This window comes from Salmo salar, chromosome 04 (assembly GCF_965601325.2).
Source record: "Salmo salar chromosome 04, fSalSal1, whole genome shotgun sequence".
Lineage (NCBI taxonomy): Eukaryota > Metazoa > Chordata > Actinopteri > Salmoniformes > Salmonidae > Salmo > Salmo salar.
Window position 1 is genome coordinate 39,885,629 of NC_138294.1, and position 20,674 is coordinate 39,906,302.

A 20,674-nucleotide genomic window follows, 5' to 3' on the forward strand; every position below is an offset into this window, starting at 1 on the left:
GTTGTCTTTTACACAGCGTGGATTACATGGACTATTGTACAGAATCTGGCTTGATTTCAAATATATTTAACGTTTTATTGCTTTATCAATCTGCTCCTCGGAGGGTAAGGCCAAAAACACCCGTCTATATTTTTGTTATGGAGGGCAAGCAATTTTTATACACGACAGGATTTTCTTTGATATACATACCTGTAGCATATACATTTATACATTTTTCAAACAAGTGCAACCAGTCATTCCATGTGAGATGGACCCAGTATTCACTCCCGAGCATGTCATTTTCTGTGAAAAGAAGACAAGTTAAGTGGTGTAGACCGACATATAAAAAAAATGACATGCTAACAAATATGCAATTATCATTGAAGGTGTGTTTCGACTATCAGTCACATTATATCACACAGCCTAGGACCAAATGTTATCAAGCATATAATGTTCAACAGTATTTTATATATATTTTATCTCCTCAAAATGGATGTTTTAAGGGGATACATCACACTCAAATATATTGTTTTATGTACTCCGGGGGAAAAACATTTACTTTGACAAATACTAATTTGAGACATTTTCACAAGAGACCTTATGCCCATCTAAAATGCAATTGGATCATACGAAACATTTTTGTGCCACAAGGAAATCCGCAACATGATCTCTCTTCCTGCTAATTGCCGCAAACTGCACTTTGGCAAGAAAGTTGTACAACCAACATGTGCAATGCCAATGTTCTAAATCCCTTTATATTCATACATGAATGATATTCCGTCTCATAAAATGGGCTAATTTAAAAGTTGACATCTTAATAATCCAATCAAAATAAACAGATTTTTAGAATTTTATTTTGTTCTGAAAACTTGTTCACTTGGCCATCTGTAGTTTTTTTGTTTTACAATTGAGTTATTATACTTTGTTAAATTATGATTTGAATGAATGCCTTGATAGTGTGTGCATATGACATTTTTATCTAATAATTAAGATTGGCTCAAAAGCAGGTAAAACAAACTATCACAAATATAGTCCTTGTCAGTAGAATGGCACAGGAGGTTTTATTAATACCAGTGCATAACAAATCAAAAGTCTTCGTGAAGAATTACTTGAAAACTACCATTTTACATTGTTAAACAAAATCTATCAATTTATGATAGGCTTACACTACATATTTTAATCAAATTCAAAGCACTACAAATTACATTACACTCAAAAAACTTGACTTACACCGTACAAGTCCAGACCATATTGCCCAAACTAAACAAATCAATTATGCGCCTTTCAATTCAAGAGAGTAAAACATGTTAACAAGTTATCCCAAATGACAATCCCTCAATGTAATGAAATTCACTTTTATCTTCTAAAACAAAGACATAAAATATTGATGGCAATAATTTTATCAACAAGCGCGCTGCACAGATGAGTTATGGGTAGGGGATATAACATCCGCCATCCAGCTTATACATTGAATCCCAGTATTAAGGCAAAGGCAGACGGGCTGATCCACAAGTCTGATCTTACCAAATAGACACACACTATTCTCTCACTCACTGCATTGGCCCTCATAGCAGCTTGATGATCTGACAGTAGTCACACTGTGGAGGTGCGACATGCTGTGAAGCCTGACGAAGTTTCTCACGTGCATCAAGGGACAGCAGAGCCTTAAGGCACAGATGAAAGAGGTTGGAATATGGTCTGAGTAGAGACAGAGTTTGTCTGTTTGTGTATGTGTTAGAGAGAGCGAGTGTGTGTGTGTGTGTGTGTGTGTGTGAGAGAGTGTGAGTGTGTGAGAAAGTGTGAGTGTGTATCTGTGTAAGCATAAGAGTGATAAGAGTGTGTGTGTGTGTGAGCAGACATGCAGTGTTGCATCCAGAGTTAAATGACTAAAGGCAATGGTGAGTAAAGAAAGTTTTGGTGTTTGATCATGACATGAGATATGGCAACATTTAAGAAACTCAATAAATGATATAATAGAAAGACTAAATAAAAACTTTTTGTGTAAGCAAGGGGTTCGGAGAGGATAACATTCCACAACAGCCTGGCCTCAACACACTGAAAAAGGTTTTAGAAATGTAGAAAGTCTAATAACTACGTAAACACTTCAAAGAGTTATATTAATTGCATTCTAAATTAGATAACAAGCCACAGTTATTATTCTTATTTTTTTAATGTGTGTTAGATAGACATTCACCATCTCATGGAGGATATGAAACCATTTTTCTTTAAAAAAAATTAAGTTTGATCCACTGTGACTAAACTATTCTATGGTGCGTATATTTATTTCAATGTCTACCCCCTGGTAATATCACCCTCTATTACCTGTCGTAGTGCATCCTGTTGGCTGTATAAGCTCAGGGTAGCGACAGCCGCTCGTTGGACTGCGTGCTGGGAGTCGGTACAGGCGGCCTGTAGGAGGAGAAGGGGCACATCTCCCTCCAGCAGTGAGGCCACACCCCCTTCCACAGCAGCCATGTTGCCCAGGGCAGCGCAGCAGTGGCGGCGCGTCAGGGCATCAGGGTCCGCTATGAGGGAGAGTAGCTCAGTTGTTGCCCAATTGGCTTCCTCCACCCATCCACTTCCATCCTCCTGGTCTGCTACTTGCTGTTTGAGTGTTGTGGATGAGTCTCCTCCATCTCCTACCAGGGACTGGGAGGACACAGTCTTGTCTGGCTTGCCCTTTTTCATGTCCCGGGCTGCAATAGAGGCACTACTGTTCTCTCTCCCATTGGCTCTCCGTGTTCTAAACTCTGCCTTTCCGATGAGCCCCAGCCAATTGCCCACGGCCTTGCAGGCCATCCTCCGTACGGACGCGGAGGGGTCGTGGAGACAGCCAATTATGTCTCTGAGGATGGCGGGTTGCAGCCGGGTCCGTTGTGGGTCACTGGTGGAGGGAGGAGTATGAGGTGTAAACGGGTCCAGGTTACCTAGCAGGCTACAGGCAGCAGCTCTGACCCTGTCGTCTGGGTGAGCCAGGGCCTGGTGCAGGGGAGTAGGCTCCAAGTGGAGATGAGGGGTGGAGGGTCGGGACCTGGGGGAACAGCGGGCAGCCTGGGATAGTAGGGTGAAGAGCTCCACGGCCGACCCCCACAGGGCTTCACTATCAGGCTTTAGCAGGTCAGAGAGAAGGGAGCTGGCAGTCCTGGATACAGACACTGGGTGCCCAGCCTGGTCCCCGACACTGGAGGCTGGGGCCTGGTCTCTTCTATCCTCCTTGGGGTCACTGCTGGGTGGAGAGAAGAATCCTTGGGCCCTGGCGGCTGCTGTGAAGCAGGGGACAGAGCGGCCGGGGTCACACAGCAGCAGGCGACACAGCAGAGAGAGAGGCAGTTCTAGGAGAGACGGAGGAACGGACTGGATAACCTGATCCAGAACAGAAAAAAACAAACACACACAATCCAGTTCAACCATCAAAGACACCAGACATTGAACAACACAATGTTCTCCCAATGGTGCCAAGACAGCAGTGTGGTGGAGTAGCAGTTGTGGGATGAACCTGATGTGTGACTAGAGCAAGCGTCATCTTAAATTGCATCAGAAAAACTTTAAGGTTTTCAGTCACTCGGTATGTCAGACAGACATATCAACAGAGGGAGATCAAATAAGAGTGTGGTCTTTGCGCATTGTCAATATCTACTCATACATCCAAAGGCTTAACAATGTTCTTGTAAGGGTGCTGTAAGGGGAGAGTCTGACCTGCAGCAGGCCAGAGACAATGCCAGCGCTGTGGTACAGCTGGAGTAGTCTGTCCATGGTCTCTGAGGACAGGTCCAGGGCAAAGGGGAAACACAGCAGGTGGCAGCTCAACACTGATAGGCTGTTCACACTGGAGTCACCACCCCAAAGCTGGCCGTGAGTCTCGTCAGACAGCCTGGAAACACTGGAAAAGAGGCACTCTCCACATATCACCACCGTAACAGTATGGTATTGATTGACTGTTGATATGCTATAAGTATTATTAGGACAATCACAAGTGAATAAGAAGATGTGTTATGCAAGAAGACAGCTAGACGGAGAGAGGGAGAGAGAGATGGAGAGGTCACTAACCAATCAGTGGTGAGCAGGTGGCCCAGGGTGAGTAAGCAGTTTGTGTCGCTGTCTGAGAACAGGGGAACACAGCAGTACGGGTCTCTGGTAAGGACAAAAAGGGCGAGGGACAGGAACACATACAGCCCTGATGGGAGAGGAGATGGAAACCATTTATATTAGATTGGTGAGAGCTCAACCCAAAACTTGTCAAAAAAAATGAAGGGTAATAATAATAATAATAATAAAACAGAATTCCAGAAAATAATTATTTGTTGTTTAATGTCTTTTTTAAGTAGGCAGGGAAACAGATTAGACAGACGTTTCGGTTTTAGCCTTCTTCATTGTGTTCAATGTTGGTGAGAGACCAACATCATCAGGTAGTGTAGTTTATACCGTTTGAGGAGCAGAACTTCGTTCTGGCTGATGTTTTCTCCAGTGAAGTACCAACTTTAACCCACAGGAGGCGCAGAATGCTTGGATCCAAAGAAGCAGAGTGTGGAGGGCTTTCCTGCTGTTCAAAGAATAAAAGGGGATCTTTTTTTAAATGGATCAAAATATTTTTGTTATTGACAAATCTGTATGCAGGCACAATTAACCTCAGTTAGGGTGTGGAGAACCAATGACAAGAAGCCATCACAGAACCCCCAGCCTGATGGTAACGGGACGCGTGGCTGGGAGAGGGAACATTTCAGGGAACAGTCTAGTCAGACACAACAAATCATACATATTTTTTCATTGCAAAACTATTTCAAGAAGTAAAGCTGTCATACAAATTATTTGTATAAATATTTACACACAAAGATAACACCATTCAATCATACACTTATATTACACTGTACATTAGCTATGCAATTTAATAGACACTCATTGCCTACCTCATCGGAGTCTGAAAGAAGCTTGTTGAGCTGGGCAGTGATCCTGTCCATGCTAACAACCACAGAGACTCCACACTGGCTGAATATGGCCAGAATGGCTGCAGCCAGAGGCTAGATGAGAGATGGAGAAAAGGAGTCTGTCCAGAGCCAATTCAACACGACTAGCCTACTGCATTTCTTTGAGAGGTTTCATACTTACTGCCAATGGGTTAGGGTCAGGCCGAAGCAGAATCTTGAAAAAGGGCATGGCGTAATCTTCCAGTCTACAGTGAGAAAAGGTTTTGTGTCATATGACATTGAAATATTGTTAAAAATTATGTCATTTTAAACTATGACCTCTAACTATGTAAATGTACTAAATACAACAATTTTAAACCACTAAGAGAGGAGAAGAAATAAAGAAACAAACTTGTTATCTGCTTGTTGCCAGTCACGGTGCTTCTCCCAATAGTTCAAGAGTAGAACAATCACTTCCCCCAGTACTGTCACACTCCAGGGTTGCTGATGGAGATTATTAACATGATGAGAGACAGAAAAAGCGAGTTAGCAGTTGAGGGGATATCCACAGAAATGAACAATGCAGTCCTTACTGGCACATATTTACTTGAATAAAACAGCCATCAAATAGTTCTCACAATCTCATTGGATTATTGAAAATATTTTGGATAATGTCACCAAATTAACCTTAACGACCACTGGATTCTCCACAATATCCTGGACCAGGTTGAACAGGAAATGAGGTAGTCCAACTTCCTGTCTAAGTCGATGGGAGTCCTCTGAATCAGAGGTCAAGATCAGGTTGGACAGGACCTTCAGCGGCTGACGGATCTGACATGCCCCCTCCAGGATACCATCCAATAGCTGACCAAGAACACAGAAACACAGGGTTTATGTCAAAGAATACAATTGAATAAACGTTATTGATCCTCAGAGGGGAAATTGGATTTGTCACCAGCATAGAAGACATCCCTCACTTTATGGTGGCACTGAATTCAAATCACACCAAATAAGTTTTTTCTATCCAACTTGAATTCAACTAACTTGATTCTACTGTAGTTGCCTGTGAGTAGTAGTTACCAGGGTTTTGGATGTCAGCAACTTCTCTTTCAATCGAGGTATGATTTGAATGGTTTGGCCGCTGGAAACGGAGGTCTGCTGGATCAACCTCTCCCACTCCTCATCACTGTCAACATCCTAACAAAAAGTAGTAAAGAACCAACAATGAATTACAAACCATGATAAGCTTAAGCAAAACTCATGAAACCCAAAACCCTATCCTAGACTGTGTCTTCGTCACTCAAAGAGCACTTCTCTCCAGCAGCAGTGACACTAACCTGGCTGTGGAGCCTCACAGCACTCAGGCTGGTCCTGGCCTGGCCCCGCTCCTGAGTCTCAGGTCGCCTCAGGGCCTGTCGGGGCCCAACCTCCACAGAGGGGAACTCCTGTTCGTAGTCCCGGCTGATCTGACCCCTGCTGGGGACATGGGGGAAACCCCTTTACATTTACATAAACTACTTTTGTAAATTAGTAACGTTTCAGGTTGACAGCCTTTGTCAAAGCTTTGAACATTTACGATGCACCTGGAGAAGCAACCCTCAGATGTGTGAGTGCTTTCCATTGATCATTTTCATAGAACACACCTGTCTGTGGGGAGTAGACTGTCTGGAGTTTTAAAGGCTCACCACATTGTACCTGTTAGTGGAAATCTCAATGGCAGACTGTTTTGGGGTAAGGCTCAGATTGGCGGTTAATTGTGACAGATCTTGATCCAAACCATCTGAGGGAGCCACCAGGCTGTCTTTGGACAGGGGCTTCACTGCAGGGGCTGTCCTTGAAGGTGCCCGACTAGATGATTCAGTCTTTCCGTTTCCCACCTGAGCATAGAGTGTACATGAGTGTGAAAGTTACAGTGAATAGAACAACTTGTCCTTCCTTTCAATTTCTATGTACGTTCATGATTACGACACACACAATTATGATACACATGATACTTTACTTTTACAACATTTCTGGCCTAATACTGTGTGTTGAATCAACAGCTCTGTCTGTCACTTTGTGCGCACAGTGCTTGACATTAACCTTCAGACAAGTAGGACAGATTTTTGTAACACCATTTTTACATCATTGTATTATGCAAGGAACCACTTTACAAAATAAAATGCATTATCATTATTATTACTACCATAGCAAATCTGATTTTTCTTTTGCCTACATTCTGCCTATCAAAATACAACAAGGCTCCCTTGGTGGATGGTTGGCCACCCTAAAGGCGTCCACATGCTTCCCAGTTTAGTTCGTGAATTTATTATGACGACATTTTGTGACATTTTTGTTCGTTTTGGACTTGAGGGTTTTCTTGGCTTATCGGGCACACAAAAAGTCTATGCCCCTTCGTCAGTGATTGGTCAACAGTAGGGATTCTTCAATAAAGTGTTGTCGTTCAACGAGAGATGACTTGTTTACATGCACATTCTTTCATAGAAAAATACTGCACCAAACATCTGTTAGATGTAAAATTGCACAACTAAGATCTCTTTGGCAAAAATGTTGAAATTAATGACAGATTTCTTGAGTTATCTTAAATTCATTCTGACTCTTTTGAGGAAGTGCATACTGGCTACTTCGTCTCAAAACGGACAAAACAGTACTATTGCTGTTTTTTTCTAGTTTTTCAAGCAAAGGTCTTTTAAGGGAGTATGCAAGCACACTCGTTCGGTTAGGCTAGGCACCAGCCGAACTGAAGCATTCTGACGCCTTAAGTAGCCTATAAAATATTGCAACACTACAATTAAAACGAATACTTTTTATGTCTTTATAAAATAATTCCCTCATTCAATTAATAAGGGATCAAATGGCTAAGGTAGGCTACTTCAAACAAGGTAACTAAGATATGTTTATCTATAACCTTGTAAGGATAAAATATTCTGAAACTCCCAAAGCCACCAACTGTTAATAAAGTAAAGCAATAGTGGAAAAGATTATAATTTCAGCACTGTTTTGATTGGGACAGTGCCATCGTGCTGCTTTGAGACAAGTGTGGCGACTGGGGACATGTCTTGACAAATCAATCAATGTCAGACTTTAGTTTTCACTGAATCCCCGTTTGGATATTTGGTTGCAATTAGGTTAGGAAAATGTTAGCTTAATTGAGGTGAGTGCTTATGATCATCTTTAGTCTAGTTTGCTCATCTCAACAAGTGGATTATTTTTCTCTTCAATCGCCTTCTCCCACCAAAAACCCATGACTTGTCTGATAAACAAAACCACATTGATTGATTAGTCTAACTGAATCGCTCTGTGTATTTGGTTAATTGATCTCTAGCTGGGCAAATAAGTGGAGGTGATAGATGAGACAACAAATAGATGATCCATCACTGATAAGAAACATTTAGCTTGCTAATGAAACCTTAAATAACCTCACGCATATGCAAATCCAAAAGCCTGCAGAGTGTGTGCAATATAAACCCGAGACACATTAAAAAACATATAGATCGCTAATATTTTCTATGCCTATCATGATATAGTCCCAATTTAACACCATACGCCTGCTCCCCACTAGTCGTTGAATTTGCCCCATTTGTAACTCATAGAAGGGCTTACGATCAACTGGTGCAACCGGCCCTTGGTGATTGAAAAAGACTGCTCATTCCTGTCATTGCAAAACAATTCTACTCCGACGCGCTCTGCTGAAATTGGGAGAATAGTGCGCAAAACATTGCATCCGGATGACACTCTGATCCAATTTCTGATCGGAGTAATATATTGTGTAAGATATTGTGATTTTAGTGTGATATTTTTTGGACTTGTCCATTCGGTCAACTTATATCTTTAGTCTGCCTGCCTGCTATTCTTTTTTTTTTTTTTTTTTTTTTTTTAATTATTATTATTTATTTTTTTACTTGTCCCGGGCAGGTGTTCATTTTTTATTTGATTTATTTCATCTTTATTTAAATAGGCCATGGTGGCGAAGTAATTACAATATACCAATTAAACACTGGAGTGATAGATGTGCAGAAGATTAATGTGCAAATAGAGATACTGGGGTGCAAAGGAGCAAGATAAATAAATAAATACAGTATGGGGATGATGTAGTTGGATGGGCTATTTACAGATGGGCTATGTACAGGTGCAGTGATCTGTGAGCTGCTCTGACAGCTGGTGCTTAAAGCTAGTGAGGGCCCTTGCCCAGTCTACCTACCTGTCTGTTCCTCTTGTCCCTCTGTTCCCTGGCCTTGCGCAGTAACCTCCCCTCTCCACCATGTGGCGCTGCCTTCTGCACTGCCTGCTGGAGTTTCAGCACCTGCAGGTCTGGGCTGGGGGCCACTGTCAGCGGGCTGGACACAACAGGGTCTGAGAGAACTACAGACAACAACAACACAAGGAATAGACGAGGTCTCTGTGTCTACTATAGAAGCCTGTTATTTAAAGAGGTCTATCATAAAAAATAGAATGTAGAATGAAAAAGGGTCTTACCTAGAACTCCATCAGCAACAAATGGGTGTTTTAGGAGGTGTGGCCATGACAACCTCTTCTGTGGGTCTTTGGTCAACAAACCTTTCAGGAAAGTCTGGCATGGAAAGATTAGACAAGCCATGTGGTGCTGGGACTCTAAATGCTATCTTAATTAATATACATGAGCTTAAAATCACTAGTTTCAATTCCAAATTGAATTACACAAACTAAATGTTTCACTATTAGTTTCACTATAGTTTCACTGTGAAATGTAGCATGATTCAGTTTGTATTTCAAGGTAAAACACTGGATTAATTCAGAGTTAACAGGGACTCTGTAGTACCATGCAGGTCTGGCTCATGGTGTCCGGCCACTTGACCGGGTCTCTGACTATGAGCTGGACCAGCTGAAAGATGGAGTTGGTGTAGAATGGTGGCGCCCCCGTGTGGAGCTCATAGAGGATGCAGCCCAGAGACCAGAGGTCAGCTGTGTGGTCGTAGGGCTTCTCCTCTACCAGTTCTGGGGACATGTAGAGGGGCGTCCCCTTGATGGAGGTCAGGACCAGGGTGGACACACTCATTGCTCTAGCAAATCTGGAGGATAGGACACACACAGGTACAGTTAAAGGCAGAGAGACAGACTCGCTATAGGGTAATATTAGGCATCATTCTCCACTTGAGTTTCCTCTACTCATACATATAATAAAGTGTGTGCCCTCATCAGTGAGATTTCTATAACTGATTGAATCAAAATTCAAAAAGGCACTCGCACATCTGAACCGTCTGTTGCAGGTGCATGGTAACAAAGAGATTACTTGAAAGAAAAGAGAAACCCGCACACTGTTCTTGCTAATGGTTATCACTATTTTTATTCAAGCTTACGTTTTGGCCTGTTGGTCTCGTCAGAGCTTTTCTTAACGGATTGAATGTCACAGCTTTCAACACCACAAAGTTCTCCTTCAACACAAAGGCTGTCCTTTCAGCACCAAATATACTCACCCAAAATCACACAGCTTCACCACCCCTCCTTTGCCCAGCAGAATGTTCTGTGGTTTCATGTCACGGTGGAGAATCCGATGGGAATGCAAATAATACAAGGCAGAGACCAGCTGGCAGGCAATATCACAGACCTTTGCATAGGAAAAAAATACATGCATGAATATCTGCTGTTTGATAGATAATAGGTTTCATTATACAGTACTTTGCCGTTCTTATTGTAATACGTTGAGAAATAATCTACTAAATTATGAGTCAATGGCTTTACCTGGCTCTCTGGTAAGTTCCCATCATCTTCAAGGATCTGGAACAACTCTCCCTCTGCATACTCAGTCACAACAACAACCTGCCATGAACAGACAGCATTATCATCATGTTATTAATGTAATTAAAATGTATTGTAAGCATGCATCTTTCATGCTAAGTAATAATGTAACATATAAGTGATGACATTATATGCAGGTGAAGACAACAGCTTTACATACCTCTCTTTCAGTCTCAAAGCTGTCTAAGAGCAGGACAATGTTTGGATGTTGAAGTCCCCTCATGATGTCAATTTCCCTTTTGAGATTGCGCAGCTCCTTCTCAGAACGGCCCACCTTGGGGATAAACTTTAGTGCCACGACCTACAACGGACCAAAACAAAATGGATGCGCAATGAATGGGACTGTAAGCTCTTAATGGTAGACAAAGCTGAAGTTAACGTACAGCAGAAAGGTCAGCGTGTAACTTTTATATTTTCCCAATAATGTACCATATACTCACTTGGCCACTGAACTTTTTACGTCCTTTATACACTCGTCCAAACGAGCCCTCTCCTATCATCTCCAAAACGTGATAGAAGTCCATGTTGAAGAGGGTTTGAGAACTTAGCTAGCTCGCTAAACGACGTTAACGTTAGCTAGCAAAACTTTATAACGTGGAGCAAAACTCCACGTTATCCCTCGAAAAATGATAGAGGCTAGCTAATGAGGTGATACACGTTTGTCGCAGAGACTAGTTACTTGAAGGACCTTAACATATATTAAATTTGCTCCATGAGTATGAAATATGACTATTGGTTATTTTTCTGCAATGAAGCGCTAACCAACGTGCAGAGGAAAGAAAACAAAGAGCGCTTGACAACCTGTTGCGTCTAAAGAAAGCGCCGTTTTAAAACAGTCTCATAAAGAAGCATAGGGACAATACTAATGATTATTACTACATCGCAGGAATTCTTTCGTAACAAATTATTATATTTATTGATAAAATACTTCATTACGTTACTTTGAATGGTTTGTATTAAACCGTAATACATATTTGAGGCAGGCTACTGAGAAGACAGCAAATTTAACATGAGTCCTTAGCCTAACAACCGATTTTGCTTCCCAGTAACCGATGCTGTCGGTGGATTTGGGCCATAGAAATATAATGAATAGATGGATGGGGGAAAAGATACATAAACCAGAGTTTCTAAACCATATTTGGATAAACTACAGCTCTGGATGATCAACAACGACAATCTTTTTCAGTTTCATTTTATTGACTTGAAAAATAATTATGGCAATCTATAAAAAAGTAACTTATCTCTCTCTCACACACACACACACACACACACACACACACACACACACACACACACACACACACACACACACAGTAGACCCTGCCAGCCCTAAACCTCAGGTTGGTCTCCAGATGGGGCACAGAACAGAGTGTGCCCAGCCAGCCACCATCTCCCCGCCACCCTCCACAAACTCTGTATTTAAACATGACTCATGCTTGACACTTGCCATTTATAATAACAGTTGTCCAAAGTTAACCCATAATAACCTGTGCTACTTAGGTCAGGGCATCCACTGTATTGTAGAGGCCGATTCAGTACGGTTTGTGTACACAGAGGTATCGTATTGAGTGACATTTGTATTAAGCAATATGTAAGTGGGATCCACAGGGTCTGAGTATTCTTGTAGTGAGGAGGGGAGATGATGGGTGTCCAAAGGATTAATATTCTCTGGTGTGCAGGCTGGAGTCCAAGTCTCTAATGATGACCAGGAGGCCTGCAACAAAACATGAAAAGATGATGTTCAAGAGAATATGCATCCAATTGTACCCTTTTCATACACAAGACACCGCTACAGTAATGGGTCAATCGCGAAAATGGATAACCTTTTAGACAATTACAAAAAGGGCCGCATCAGAAGCCTCTGTACCTTTTCAGACTGTAGAATTCTGCTCCTCATAGAATGTTCGGTATTGTTTCCCTGACAACAATAAACCTTACATATTGATGTGCTGTTGTGTTGCCCTTCTGTTTTTTTAATGGTATGGTAGATATGTGTTTTCTTTCTACTAAATCTATTGGAAAGTCATTGTCTTTAACGAACGTCAAAGTAATTTTCTTAGGAGCGAGTGGTCTGCACGCAGGCTACGTGCAGACAGCTCAAGATAATTTGATTGACAGTGCTGGTTGCCTTGATGGACGTTAGACCCCCTTCAGAAGCATCATTCCTTTACAGACAAGTTACATGCCTGTTCAGTGGCGCTTCGAAACTACAGTATTTCCAGAGAAGTCTTCGTTGCGGCATTTAAAAAGTCGTAGTGTGTCCTTTCAGACAACCAAATATGCCGTAGCCAAGGCGCTTTCAAGGCACCATATTCCGAAAGGGATATTGAAGATTTGGGGACATTCAAAGAGGCTATTTAACAGTCCTAGACATTTAGGAAGATAATCAATTAGCCTACAGCTAGAACAGAGGGAATTAGCGATAGATAAGGATTTAAGAAGGGGAAAAAACAGGGGAGGAAGCTAAAGGATATCACTGTGTGAATAGCCATTATGCGTACCTGTCCTTCCCTATAGTCCTTGTGCAATATATGTCCAAGGGACCAGGGCTGTTGATGAGTGTAGTTGCAGGGTTCACTGTATGCTGCAGGTTCAGTCTGTTGAGCTGAGCTGAAGTTATCACTGTATAATGAGAGACACTCTGTCCCATAGTCACTGGGGTTGTCTTCACAGGGCCAGGGTTGTGTACTTGGCTCTGGCACCAGACTTAAGAAAGGTGTGGCAACAGCATCTTGATACCAAGAGTTTGGATATTCCTGTAAGATATCAAAAATGTGTTATTTTACACAAAATCGTATGTTTAATATACCACATAGTAAGGTGCATTGTGAATTTGATCTTATCGTATTTTACTGCACATTACTTTTTTGCAAAGTTATTTAAAGCGGAGATGGTGATGATGGTGAGAGCATGTGTGTTCTTTCTCTGGTTTTGGAACGAAGGATCTCTGCTTACCGATGACAATTTCATTTGACGAGCTCTGCGCTTTTCCAGCAATTCCTTTACCGTGATCTTCACCCGAACACCTTCGTAGACCTTTGGCTTTTCTGTGTCAAAGAAATTAGTAGATTTATACATAAGAAAATGGCTTTTCGCGCGGCCTTCTCACACATGCATTTACGCCTATCCATTTTACGCAATGTGCGTAGTTTCTTTTTTGCGCACTTAAATCATTAATTGGTGAATATGCCGCCAGCCTTATTGTCGACCGAATCTTAACATTAGGCTACACTTCAGTAATTTCCTGCCAATGGTCCATTTAAATGACTTTGAGCATGAGAATAACAACGTCCTCAACTTATTTTATTTCACTTACTTACTTGCTGATGCTTTTTCAGCCAACCAATACACAGTTATCAAAATATGAATTAACTCACCACCTGACATTTTGCTTGGAGACACAAAACTGAGAAGAATGCAGTTCAAAGCCGATTAGGTGGAGGATTCAGTCAGTGGACAGCGGCAAGGTGCTGGATCAACTCACTCAATGGAAACAAACGAAACACGAGGTAGGACCTACAAACGTGGCTAAGACGTGAACCAGAAATACAGGTCAGTTGTATTTCTTCTGTTTTTACTTCTGCGTGTTGTGATTCATATATATACAGTGTACAACCTTGTCGTCATAACTATTAACAATGATTGTGGGGTATGCATTTGAATATTCAAATATGCATCTCAAAAAGAGAAGCGTTTTTATGGTCTACGGCGACCTCTATTGTCTCATCCATGTAGTTACAATGCTCCCAAAAGAGGTAGGCCTAATGATGCATTTTCATACTAGTTTCTTGAATAATGTTTTTAAATGGTTATAAAAACACACACACACACACACACACACAGAGTTATAAAACACAGACACATATGTCCCAATCAAAGATTTATATCTGTATTTTAACATTTGCACAATGAAATGTTTATATACAGGTCAAACGGAATACAAAGTATATAATTATATTGTATAACAAACCCACATCCACATTCAGCCACATTCTCTGTGGTAGTGACTCTGTAGTGAACTGTACTGTATCTATCCATTAATGTCCACAACGACATGTCAGTCCGTGTCTCAGTCAGTGTCCATGCGTATCAATAGGCCTTCCTGGGTTCATATGGCAACCAAGAGCCAGTCCCGTCATCCTTGGCCCACGAGGCATCACTGAGGTTGACGGCTACACTGCCAGGGTCCTCCGAGGGCACAGGTGATACCTTGACCCCTGGAGTCTCCCCTGGGGATGTCAAATATGTGTAACTGGAGGGGTAGCTGGATGAGGGGCTGTACGAGGCACCAGGGTAGTGCACCTCTTCCAGGGGGTGTAGAGAGTAGGGCTGGGAGCCGGACAGGGTGGATCCTCCACTACGGCCAGGTATCAGCCGATAGAGGGAGGGGCTGTCGGGGTCAGGTGAAGCCAGGCCAGAGGAGGCTGTGGTGGGCACTGGGCCCTCGGAACACAGGACCTCATCCTGGCTCACTGAGTGTCCGTCAGACTGCTCCCAAGAGTCTCTCTTTTGAGGGAAGACATATGAGAACAGTGAGGGGAAGGTTAAGAGAGCAACACAGATCTACTGTATTCACATAATACTCAGAGGTTGTGATGATAAAACAAATATGAAAGTAATGGAGAAGCATTTGAGGAGAGACTGGTGTCTTTTACAACTTAAAGGTCTTACACTTGACTTGACCGTCAGGGAGACCTTTACGTTTTATAAGACAGCAGCTGAAATGCACTGTGACACACTAAAGGAAGACTCTCTCACTCTCTGTCTCTCTTTCTTTGTATTATTTTTGAAACTGTCTCTATAGCAGTTAAGGTGAAATGTGTTTGTACCAGGAGGAGATTTGATGATTCCCCAGGGAGAGGTGGTAGCAGATGAGGTAGAGACGAGGTGGGGAAGAGGGATCCTCCGCTGGTAGAGAAGGCTGTGGCACCACGGTAGTCCCCAAATGACTCGGGTGTATAGTAGCTGTCAATATAGGCAGGGTAAGTGGAGGGGTGGTCGTAGGAGAGGGCCTTTCCCCCCAGGGCTGAGCTGTAGGGATCTGAGGAGTACTGTTTAGTGGACGGGCTGAAGTCTGAGTCAGTCAGGTAGGGGGGCCTCCTCATGCTATAGTAACCAGGAAGCATATGGGATCCTGTAGAAAGAGTCTAGAGGTGAAGCTTCCAGTGTAACAGTGGAATCCCTCCCCCTCCATATTATATACCATTTAGAAGATTCTTTTATCCAAAGAGACTTAAATTACTGTGTGTCCATACATTTTAGTATATGTATTCCCAGCCAGACTTGAACCCATGACCTTGGCGTTGCTAGCGCCATGTTCTTACCAATTGAGCTAAATAGAAGTAGGTATCTTTACATATGAACCCCCACATACTGTATGCTGTTGTAAAAGCTTCAGCCATAGTGAATATTACAATAGGCTCCAACAATAGACTCACCTGGCATCTGCACAAAGGCTGCCTGGGAATTACTTGTCCCAGCCTGCTGGTGAGACAGAGACTGATGATTACTACCTACCACACTGGCACCGCTTTGTCTCTCTCTCTGTGTGTGTGTGTGTGTGTGTGTGTGTGTGTGTGTGTGTGTGTGTGTGTGTGTGTGTGTGTGTGTGTGTGTGTGTGTGTGTGTGTGTGTGTGTGTGTGTGTGTGTGCATTATGCAAAACAATGCACTGAACTTGGATCAAGCACACAATTCCGGTGAGACAGAGTGAGAGGAAGTAAGCAATGAGCATGAGAGAGAGACTGAGTGAGACCGAGGGAGAGGGAAGGAGGCGGAATGGAGGGCAGGCAGGCAAATGTTGTGGGTAAAAATTTGATTGTCATTTGCCAATTCGCCATTGGGATGTGCCCTACCCCCTCCAAGTGCCATTTCCCTAGTGAGTACACATTGCTTGCTCTTTGGGTGTTTAGGCTTGGTTTCTGTATAAACAATTTGTGACATCTGCTGATGTAAAAATGGCTTTATAAATAAATGTGTTTGATACACAAACTAGTATACTACAGCACAAACAGAATACAGAGCCAATACTGACTGGGCCTGATGGCTGAGAAGACATCACACCTGCAGAGTTGGTTTATTTAATTATACAATACCTATCTGAACACTTGACTAGTGAAAAATATATGAGAGTTAAATGGACTTGTATTTTCCAAATACTAAGAGTAGCAATGCACTGGCAAAATGACCCCAGTCTATCATTCAGTTTAGAATAAATCAATTGTTTTTCCAGTTAGTGAATTTTATTCAAATCACCACCAACATTCTCCTTCACACAGGTTTTGTTATTTTTCTAAACTGTTTGGATGGTATGATTACGGGGTAATAGCAGAACAAGGTAAATTCCCTCATGCTCTGCTGCATGAACCATTTGAAATGGTTTCACATAAACTGTCATAAGACACACATGTGAACCAAGCTTTTCAGGCAGCCAACAATGACCAACCATATATCTGTATTCTATTTTCATAGATGTGTGTGAACCAAGCTTTTCAGCCAGCCAACAATGACCAACCATATCTATGAGAATACAAATATATGTCAACTGACAATACATCAGTTTATTTAAACAGTCCCCATTCCCATTGAGAGTTAATGAAAAAGAGTCGAGCTCTTTGTGATCCGTCATCAGACTGACCTGTCCCCAACTGAAAACGAGCAGCCATTTTATGATTTGGTGGTGGCTGATGAAAAGAGCTTGTTGTCTTTCCCTGTTTGATCTAGGCCTGGGTTTAGAGATGGCCTAACCTCAGCTTAACTGTCTGGGGCCCAACAATGGCTCGCTTGTCAGAAATGATCTGCCGGGGAGAAGGCTAGTAGCATTGGCAGGTGTGCCTGATATCAGGATTCTGATAGGTGACCTGCTAGTGCTACCACAGAAAACCCAGCAGGGATGTAGCCTACTGTCAACTGAAGCCTCTTGGGAGCACACACTTTCACTCTCTCACACACTCTCTTCATGGGTATTTCCTTTGTGTGGTCGGGTGGTGTTCACGTTGATTGTTTAATTGAAAGAAAGACGATGCGGAATGTAAATAATCTGAGAGGCTACTAGGGAGCGAAAGACCGAAAGAGAGAAAATGGATGGGAGCAAAAGAGGACAAGCCGAAAAGTAAACTCACGTTGAACCTGGGAACACTTGTCTGTCTCTGTCTCTTCTCTGCCAGAAGGTCTTTGACAGTGTGTTTGACCCTGACACCCTGGTACACTCTTTTGGAGTACTCTGCAAAGAAACCACGGGAGAGTCATAACCTGTTTATCCAGAGAATACAAATAGTGATCACTGTTATGATAATATTTTTAAACATTTGACCTGTATGTATTGGTCAATATATTAGTAGCCTACAGGCAGGATATTCTCTCTCTCTCTCTAGACACATTGTACAATCAAATGAGACATTAAAAGAAAAGGAACATCTGCTCACTCTAGTAGCGCCAATGTAATAATTTCTTCATCAGGGTTTCAAATGACACAACATGATTATTATGCAAGAGCTGCGGCGCTAAATCATACTTTTTGGCAGCATATTTTCCTCAGCACTGTAAAAAGAAAAGATATGATACAGAAAGTCCCTATTTGAGATATTATATTAACAATGGCTACAACGTGCATTGGCATTGTCCAATCTGCATTTATTTAATCCCTTGTGATGTTCTAGTTTCCATACCATGAGATCATGGGAGAAGTTAGATGGAACCCACACTGCCATATTATTTAATTTCAGATAAAATAATTTTAGACAATACAGTCTAGAAGAAGCAAGATACGCCTCAACAAAATCAAATCAAACTTTAATTGTCACATGCGCCGAATACCTTACCGTGAAGTGCTTACTTACAAACCCTTAAACAACAGTGCTGTTCAAGAAAGAGTTAAGAAAATATTTACCAAATAAAATAATAATGAAACGTAACACAATAAAATAACAATAACGAGGCTCTAAATACAGGGGGTGGGGGGGGTCAATGTAAATAGTCCAGGAGACCATTTGATTAATTGTTCAGCAGTCTTATAGCTTGGGGGTAGAAGCTGTTAAGGAGCCTTTTGGTCCTAGATTTGGCGCTCCGGTACCGATTGCCGTGCGGTAGCAGAGAGAACAGTCTATGACTTGGGAGTCTTTGACAATTTTTTGGGCTTTCCTCTGACACAGCCTAGTATATTGGTCCTGGATGGCAGGAAGCTTGGCCACAGTGATGTACTAGGCCGTACATCAATGATATAACAGTGATGTCAGCAGTCATTCTGAGAAATGGTAGGCTATTTCTAGCTACTCAGAAATGTTACACATCCATAAAAACTTGTTATGGAGAAGAAATGGAGAAATAAATTAAATATTGACATGGAAAATGTCATTTTGATTTATTCAGTTGGCTAACGATAAGCCCTAGTGGCTTTAACTTCAAAGTGACCAGATACCAGTAATGTAATATGCTAAACTACCTACCTTAAGCCAAAGATTTTAAGGCATTGAACAAATGCCATAGGCTAATCCATCAGGACACAAAACATACATGCTGTTTTTCCTCAGTTGTAACTTAACATGGCTTCAAAAGTCAATTAACTCTATAATAAGGACTTAGCCAAGCTCTTTTATACGGCCACTAAACGTAAACAATTGTTGTTCTAAGATGTTTTGCACAAAGGCCTTTCCATGTTGAGATGAAACATGAGAAAATATACTATACCGTACCCTCCATGAACGCACCTGCTTCCATCGTGTAGGCCTAGTTATCCACACAAGGATCTTAAAGGGTATTCTCTTAATGTCTCCAGGAGTTGAAGTGAACAGTGTTCATGATACCAAACTTCAGCCCCTTACAAACTAACTCTGTACCAGTCCTATAGAAGTTCGGATGTGATAGCCCAGTCATTGAAGTGCCTCTGAGGCAGTCTTTTTGCTTTGTGTAAATGCAAATTATTGGCTGGACGTTTAAAAAAAAAATTATTTGCATTATTTTTCCAGATTAGACAGAGAGAACCTACCTTACCCATCGTACTGATGCAGGGGATGTGTTTTGGAATTGTTTTGGTGATGGTAGAGATGATGATGATGATGGTGTTGATGATGAGAAAGAAGATGAGATCGGTAAGAGAATGAGGAGGGCAACAACTTTTGATGATAAATACTACATAATAAAAAAATAAAAATTATGCCCTAACTGAGAAGGCAGGCTTGTTCACCTGTCAAGCTACAGTATATCTCACAAAGCCAACTTGTTCTAGTAGAGGGGGTTTCCCAGGACTCAAACGGCTGTATGTGGGTAGACCTGATGTAGGGGATTAAACAGGTGTCCAATATGAATCTCTGGGAAAAGTCCTGTGTGCTTTATTATGTCAAATATATGCATGCATGACTGTAATTCACTTGGGTTAAAATGTTGTCTTCTAAATGGCATATATTTTATTATTATTATTACCGTACTTTTATTTTCTAGGATTCATTAAGATATTTCGGGATTTGAGCATGGCTGTCCTGTGTGTAATGCCATTGTAATATTGGAAATGGCTGAATGTGTATCCAGTTCCTGGGAAAAGTTCTCTGGGCTTTATAATTCGATGATCGGTTTTCTACCATGGCTGTCCTGTGTGTAAAACTGTTGATGCATGTAATGCATGTCAGTGGGTCATGTGCAGTAGTAGTGAATTACAGTATATGACACAGGAAAGGGAAGTTATTTTGGAGGGGTTAAAAGGGAAAGGGGGATACCTAGTCAGTTGTACAACTGAATGCCTTCAACTGAAATGTGTCTTATGCATTTAACCCAACCCCTCTGAATCAGAGAGGTGTGAGGGGCTGCCATAATCGACATCCACGTCTTCGGCGCACGGGGAACAGTGGGTTAACTGCCTTGCTCAGGGGCTGAACGACAGATTTGTAACTTGTCAGCTCGGGGATTCGATCCAGCAACTTTTCGGTTATTGGCCCAACACTCTAACCACTAAATGACCTGCCACCCGACTAACCGCTATTTTGACCCCCTGCAGGGGAGCCTATGTAGAAAGCACCATCTCTTTCCACA

At 42.0% G+C, this 20,674-nt stretch overlaps 2 protein-coding genes across 9 annotated transcripts; both read right to left on the reverse strand.

Annotated features, from left to right (window-relative positions):
• Positions 1-50: 50 nt before the first annotated feature.
• stk36 (serine/threonine kinase 36 (fused homolog, Drosophila)) lies at positions 51-11,462 on the reverse strand. 5 transcript variants are annotated; one of them, XM_014195808.3, is made up of 21 exons: positions 11,096-11,461; positions 10,816-10,956; positions 10,599-10,676; positions 10,334-10,464; positions 9,679-9,928; positions 9,357-9,450; positions 9,082-9,242; positions 6,576-6,757; positions 6,218-6,356; positions 5,961-6,077; positions 5,568-5,744; positions 5,293-5,384; positions 5,083-5,146; positions 4,884-4,994; positions 4,605-4,679; positions 4,402-4,519; positions 4,027-4,153; positions 3,676-3,859; positions 2,302-3,342; positions 1,534-1,643; positions 51-282 (listed from the first exon to the last, which is right to left on the reverse strand). In XM_014195808.3, the coding sequence occupies exons 1-20, from the start codon at positions 11,177-11,179 to the stop codon at positions 1,545-1,547; spliced, it is 3,465 nt and encodes a 1,154-aa protein (XP_014051283.2). In that variant the 5' UTR covers positions 11,180-11,461; the 3' UTR covers positions 51-282; positions 1,534-1,544. The 5 variants fall into 5 exon arrangements, with proteins under 5 accessions (XP_014051283.2, XP_014051284.2, XP_014051285.2 ...); XM_014195809.3 differs by lacking the exon at positions 51-282 and having other exon boundaries at positions 1,025-1,643; positions 6,218-6,353; XM_014195810.3 differs by lacking the exon at positions 51-282 and having other exon boundaries at positions 1,025-1,643; positions 4,402-4,516.
• Positions 11,463-14,530: 3,068 nt separating this feature from the next.
• Positions 14,531-19,540, reverse strand: pou2af2b (POU class 2 homeobox associating factor 2b). Of its 4 annotated transcripts, none has more exons than XM_014195828.3 (5): positions 19,345-19,540; positions 17,776-17,876; positions 16,094-16,136; positions 15,485-15,789; positions 14,531-15,161 (listed from the first exon to the last, which is right to left on the reverse strand). In XM_014195828.3, exons 1-5 carry the CDS (start codon positions 19,367-19,369, stop codon positions 14,745-14,747), a joined length of 891 nt encoding a protein of 296 aa, XP_014051303.1. In that variant the 5' UTR covers positions 19,370-19,540; the 3' UTR covers positions 14,531-14,744. The 4 variants fall into 4 exon arrangements, with proteins under 4 accessions (XP_014051303.1, XP_014051302.1, XP_045572793.1 ...); XM_014195827.2 differs by having other exon boundaries at positions 16,094-16,139; XM_045716837.1 differs by having other exon boundaries at positions 19,360-19,513.
• Between the last annotated feature and the right edge of the window lie 1,134 nt (positions 19,541-20,674).

What these genes read in the sequence shown, in the direction of transcription:
- stk36 (XM_014195808.3), bottom strand. Translation starts at nt 11,179, where the DNA reads ATGGACTTCTATCACGTTTTGGAGATGATAGGAGAGGGCTCGTTTGGA. An exon ending in ATTGAGATTTCCACTAACAG is followed by an intron (nt 6,357 to 6,575) that starts GTACAATGTGGT and finishes CCATGTCCCCAG; the next exon opens with CAGGGGTCAGATCAGCCGGG. An exon ending in TTCTCCACACCCTAACTGAG is followed by an intron (nt 4,520 to 4,604) that starts GTTAATTGTGCC and finishes TTCTTTGAACAG; the next exon opens with CAGGAAAGCCCTCCACACTC.
- pou2af2b (XM_014195827.2), bottom strand. Translation starts at nt 19,369, where the DNA reads ATGGAAGCAGGTGCGTTCATGGAGG. An exon ending in AGCCTTTGTGCAGATGCCAG is followed by an intron (nt 15,790 to 16,093) that starts GTGAGTCTATTG and finishes CTCTTTCTACAG; the next exon opens with GATCCCATATGCTTCCTGGT. An exon ending in AATCATCAAATCTCCTCCTG is followed by an intron (nt 15,162 to 15,484) that starts GTACAAACACAT and finishes TTCCCTCAAAAG; the next exon opens with AGAGACTCTTGGGAGCAGTC.